Genomic DNA, 6000 nt, shown 5'->3' on the forward strand with positions numbered 1-6000 from the left:
GCAATTACTTGCTCCCCCGCGCACTCCTTGAGTACTGTTGATATCTATCATTTGCAGGATTTACCACTGGGGTTTTCCTGTGGTATCCCTTTTAAACCACCCGAGATTTTCTTCCTAATCTATTCATGGTTACCCCATGGTTCGGCCCCGGAGCTGTCATCCTCCAGCATAGTTAACTATTGCTGGAACTGATAAATCTTTCCCATTTATTTCTGAGCGCTACCCACCATTGGCCAAGTGGGATTCTACTTGTGGCTCAATTACAGATGCCCGCCGACTTTCAATTTACGTGTACCGTCCTAATAATTTGACCTCAGGTTGTACGTCGGATGCTTCCGAGTCCATCTTCTTCGAAAATCTAGAGAGGTCTTACTCTTAACACATCCTCCCTGAATCCATCTGCACTCTTTCCTCGTTCATACGGCGAAGCACGTGACCGGCGCCGTTCAGTGGGATAGATTGGAAGTCGCCTTACAATCAGGGAGTGAGGTCGTTGGGCTCAATTGTCCTGGCCCGTGAGGCCCACGCTATTTCCATATATCACGCCCATGGGCTCGAGTGGCATCTAACCCCCCCTGTGTCGGCAATCGAATCATTCTTTCTAGTTTTTGCCTCAGGGACATTGTACTGAGTCAACTAACTTACCTTTGTCTTGATATTTTCAATGGAACTAGCCTGTGGCGATTGGTTGCAAACGTTGCCCTGAAAGGTCACTTGTCTAGCGCCATAGCACAACAGCTCTGGGGACAGTGGACTCGAAATCGATAAACTAATCTAACCCGAGTTTCCGTTCGCCGGAAAAACCGTTCTATTGTTGTTCAATCGTTGGCCTCCCCGATCTCTCCTCCACAATGAACGATCACGAGCCTGAAAAGGAAATCAGGACAGAGCATAGTCCCTCCCGGTTCACGGCGGTGAACGGGAGAGATCCGCTCGTTCCGGTACCACCAGCTACCGCCACTGCTGCCCCGAACAATGAAGAACATCGAAACCCATCAGAAAGCTCGGGGAGAAGTAGACATGACACCCCATCGCGGTCGGAGGGACCAATGTTGGAAAACGGGGCCGCCAGAAATGATTATGAAGATCATGAGTCGCGCCGGTCGCCATCGCAATATGGGTCTATGGTCACAAACAGAAGCAAGCGAAAAAGGTCGGAATCAGTTGATACAGAAGAAACACGCTTGTTCAATAAAGGCACCAAGACCACGTCATCTCAAGCAGAGGATGCTCCGGATACTCTCACACAGCCGCCCAGTTCAAATGGCCCTACTTTAGCCCACAATGATCATGAAGTAAAGCACGCGACACATCCCTCTCCGCCATTGCATACACGACCGGACGAGAGTGAGGACTCCCGAACTGCACACCCAAATTCTCCTTGGCAAGAATACGACACTCAATTGATTAGCCAAGCGCAACGTGCGCAACAAATAGATCCTTCTGACGCCCAGTTAGCAGAAGCACTCCAGCGCGAGGCCCAAGGCCATGAGGCGACTCAAAAGAGCTGGGGAACGATGGATCGCCCGGTCGATGGGTCCGCGGAGAGTGAACAGTCACCGCCGTTGACTGCTTTCCATCAAGAACGGGCGCCTGGCACCGTTCAAGTCGCCCCAAAGAGAAAGCGTGTTTTCAGCAACAGAACGAAAACCGGATGCATGACCTGCCGCAAGAGAAAGAAAAAATGTGACGAGCAACATCCCGCGTGTGAGTAAATCCCAACGTACCAGCTGATCAACACTTCAACGCAAGCGGATAGCTATATACACCTTATTCGTTGACTGACAACTTTACACTAGGCAACAACTGTATTAGGGGAGGCTTTTTGTGCGAAGGCTATTCGTCGCGGAGCACGTGGCAGAAGCCGTCGAGTGCAAAAGCCCCAGTCCCTCTGCAATCAAAAGAAGGCTACACTGATATCACTGGTCAATATGTACATGATGTAGGTTCGGGACATGAACGCCAGCAAATTCTCGCCGAGCTTGAAACGGCCAAAATGAAACCGATCGTTATAGATGAAAATGAACGTGCCGGAAGTGCACAGTTCAACTCAAGTCCCACGGGGGCTGGTTCTAATTGCGGGTCATGGTCGAAGCGATCTTGGCCGAATACTGCCCATTCTAGCTATCCATCGGATCATCTGGCAAAGTCGGAGCTTAGGGAAGTGCCGCCAATACATGAACTATCTCGGGAAGGGCATCCCAAGACAGATTACCAGATAGTACCCCCGATACGAGAATTCTCTCACGGACCGCATGGGAAACCAAGCGTACCACTCTTCCAACCAGGTATCGATCAGCGGCCAGCTCATCCAGGTGCCGTGGACACCAGTAGCCCCCAAGCCCAGGCGCGGATGGCCCTTAGCATTGAGCATCAGCTATCTACACGCACGTCTTCGAACGAAGAAACGGAAAAGGATAAAATGACTCTGGGCGAACTATATAGGCCCTTTGATATTCACCTTGTGGAAGAAAGGCAACGATGCAAAGCAGCTTTATGGCGCTTCAACAATTCTTGCAACCCCATCTCCGGTCTCAGTATCAAGGAACAGGGTCGTTTGTTAAGAGAAGTACTTGGGCTCTTGAATGGGGGTGTCAATTCACCTTCAGGCGTCACCCCTCGTTCCACAGGATCCATTGGACAAGGCGCCATTGTTGAGGCCCCTTTCCGATGCCATTATGGGTACAATATCCATATTGGAGAGGATACTATGATATCCGAGGAGTGTCTCTTTGTCGATGACTGCCCTATAACCATCGGTGCCCATACGTGGATTGGCCCCAGGGTTACCATCCTCACCTCAATGGCCCATGCCAACATGCAGGAACGGAAAGGCTCTCAGAGTCGCTATCAGGGTCGCACAGTTGCAATAGAAGAAGATTGCTATGTCGGTGCCGGCTGTACAATCTACCCCGGTGTTCGTCTTCGGCGGGGCGCCTATGTGGCCCCAGGAGAGGTGGTGAAATCCGACATTGTGGCATATGGATTCCAAGGCCTCAAACCGAGTTATATGTGAGAGAACTTGCTCTTGTTTATGTATCCCATGACTTTGCAAATATCATTATTCCTACTATCATTCCTGTCTGCCCCATGGGCTCTAGTTTGTTTCTTCGTTGGACAACCTGGGATGCGGTGTGCTTTCTATATGGAATTCAGGGTCCTCTCTCTCTTTTTGTGTAGATTATCGTTTCAATTCTCCACCTCATCCTGTCACCCACATCAAGACCAGAACCGACATCAGTGGTGTCGATAACGTCAAATACAAAAAATTGTCTAGATAGATTGTCGAGTATCTCTCATCATGGAATAGAGGTTCCCAAGGGTATGGAACAAGGTTGGATGGTTTGGAAACCGTAGTAACATGTCAATCGGCAGCTCCAAATCACGATATTGCACGGGCTACAAATTGGTAAGGGGTAACAAGTGCAAAGGTACATTCTCACGATACCTTATGGCGCAAAATCCGCTTGTTGTGTGAAAGCAATCGCGATGTAGACAGATGACTATGAGAGCCAGTCAAGAAACTCCGGCACAAAATAGGTTACCACAATCCCGGCACCAGCTCTTAAAATCCCTTCGGTGCTCTCGAAGGCCATTGCTTTGAGATCAAAGACGCCAGCTTTCGCAGCAGCGTGTATCATTGCGTATTCCCCGCTGACTTGGTAGGCTGCGACTGGAAGATCTGTGGCGAGGTCTTTTGCGTCTCTGATGATATCCAAGTAACTGCTCGCAGGTTTCACCATGATTATATCAGCACCCTCGGCGATATCTCGTTGTATCGCGCGTCTAGCCAGTCCTCGGCCCCCGGGGGGTAGCTGATAGCATCTGCGATCCCCGAACGAGGGACACGAACCGGCGGCATCACGGAAGGGCCCGTACAAACAGCCACTGAACTTAGCGCTGTAAGACATCAAAAGGACCCGGTGTGCCATGCCAGCCTCGATCAGCTTCAGTTTGATAGCGCGGACTCTGCCATCATTCATGTCAGAGGGAGCAACACAATGCGCCCCCGCAGCAGCATAAGCCAGTGCAACGTCGGAGATCCGGTCAACAGATTGGGCATTGTCAAGTGTCCCATCGTCCCTCAAGATTCCACAATGACCGTGCGACGTGTACTCGCAGAGACAAACATCGGTGACAATATAAAGCTGAGGGAACCGCGACCTCAGGAGCCGAATAGTCTGTATGACTGGTCCGGATGGATCATCCGCAGCAGTCCCCAGCGCATCTTTTGCCGAAGGATCGAGGGGAACTCCAAACAGGATGACGGACCGCAACCCCTTGTGGATAAGAGGCTTCAGAAAAGGTACTATGCGATTTACACCCCGGCGGTATTGATTGGGGAGTGAAGGTATCGGTGTCTCTTCTTCGGGATTATCAGTGATAAATAGAGGATAGATAAGCATTTCCTATACACGAGTTAGATGCACAAGTAGACACAGATGATACACATGTTACCGAGGCCCATATGTGGGATAGATACCTTTGTCAGTTGCCGCTCCGCTTGCCATGACCTGCTCAGTGGATGACTATATCCAGCATGAAGTTGGCTCGAGATGTCACCGGATATACTAACACTGGTTGCAGCTGTACTTGTGTGCGACCGAGCAGTGGCTTGCGATCGTACGTGGGAAATCTGGGAGCTCCGATCATCCCGGGCATCCTTAAAGGCCAAATCGGAGACCAAGTTGGAGAAAGACATTCTTCTGCTTGCAATTGTGTGATAGAATCAATTGAATGTTTAAAATTATTTGTCACTCGTGCGCTGATTGATTCCTTGGTATTGATTGCGATATTGCACTTGACCACGTGAAAAAGGGAAAAAGTAAAAAGCAATGACAAAGAGGTAATCACAATAATAACAATGTTGACAGTGATGATAAAGGATAACAAGTAGTTTGAGCGAGTAGCAATTAGGACGTAATTTCCAACAGCACCCAACTGCTGAGCGGGAATTTCAATTACAACACTATCTGTGGGAGGAGAAAAGATGATGGGTAGTAAGTAGTAAAGTACTCTGTAGTAGTAAGACGTTGCAGTAACCGCGGTAGTACTCCGTACTACGGAGTAGTTTACATGGGACCTCGCTCAAGTCCGAGCCGAGGGTGCTGGTCACCCTCTTTCGCTCCCATTTAACTTGCCGGCATGGGGTACTGGAATGGGGTTGGTTAGTCATTTGATTACAAACTGGTTTTATTCTGCTCTCGCATCACATTAAGACTCTGGTATGCATGGCTGTGGCTGTTGGAAATGATGCCACATATACCACATGATATCCTGATGAAACTGCCAAGTAACCCCGAGGATCCCCTAGCCTATTGGTTTATAAATTTTGTAATATAAAAGGAAATGTTATGCGGTACTCTAGATACCACACCAAAGACTCAAAGAGATAACATGGTAGGAATTAGAGTGGCATTTTGGAACCAAACTGGTTATATTACACTACTTTTGTTTAGTAGATTTAAATATATAATTAACTGTAATAGTAAGTATTAATAATAAAATTAAGTAGACAATTATATATATAATTAGAGTGGGTTAACCTGACTGTTATACCTTAACCATAACCTGATCATCCACCACTAGTCAGATTAAGATATAGATTCTCTATTAACCGCCAGTAGACTGGTTAACCATGGTTAACTATTATACCTATACTAGGCCTAAATAAGTTAAATAACTACTTAATTAAACAGGTGGTCTAGAGAGGTAGAATTAAATATTTTAAATCTACTTTAAAATTATATAAATAGATAATATAAGAGATATATATATATATATTCTAAACACAAGACCTAAAACCTTATATAAAGTAAGATATTCGTGATTTTATTTATAAATCCTTACTTAAATAAGTTTAGTTATTAAGAAGAGTTAATCACAGGCTATAACCTAGTGATTAAGCCCTAGGGCTTAACCTGATTATATACCAGTAGTCAGGTTAAGATAAGGATCCTTAACCTAGCCTACCCTGGATGTTGCTTACTCTATATATAA

At 47.2% G+C, this 6000-nt stretch overlaps 2 protein-coding genes across 2 annotated transcripts; one reads left to right on the top strand and one right to left on the bottom strand.

Moving 5' to 3' along the window:
* Positions 1-842: 842 nt before the first annotated feature.
* On the top strand, positions 843-3260 carry P168DRAFT_336072 (putative Zn(II)2Cys6 transcription factor). Its single transcript, XM_024841721.1, has 2 exons — positions 843-1707; positions 1800-3260. Exons 1-2 carry the CDS (start codon positions 852-854, stop codon positions 3014-3016), a joined length of 2073 nt encoding a protein of 690 aa, XP_024689559.1. The 5' UTR covers positions 843-851; the 3' UTR covers positions 3017-3260.
* On the bottom strand, positions 3048-5100 carry P168DRAFT_275625 (porphobilinogen synthase HEM2). Its single transcript, XM_024835506.1, has 2 exons — positions 4484-5100; positions 3048-4409 (listed from the first exon to the last, which is right to left on the bottom strand). Exons 1-2 carry the CDS (start codon positions 4700-4702, stop codon positions 3504-3506), a joined length of 1125 nt encoding a protein of 374 aa, XP_024689560.1. The 5' UTR covers positions 4703-5100; the 3' UTR covers positions 3048-3503.
* Between the last annotated feature and the right edge of the window lie 900 nt (positions 5101-6000).

Source organism: Aspergillus campestris (assembly GCF_002847485.1).
Source record: "Aspergillus campestris IBT 28561 chromosome Unknown P168scaffold_13, whole genome shotgun sequence".
NCBI lineage: Eukaryota > Fungi > Ascomycota > Eurotiomycetes > Eurotiales > Aspergillaceae > Aspergillus > Aspergillus campestris.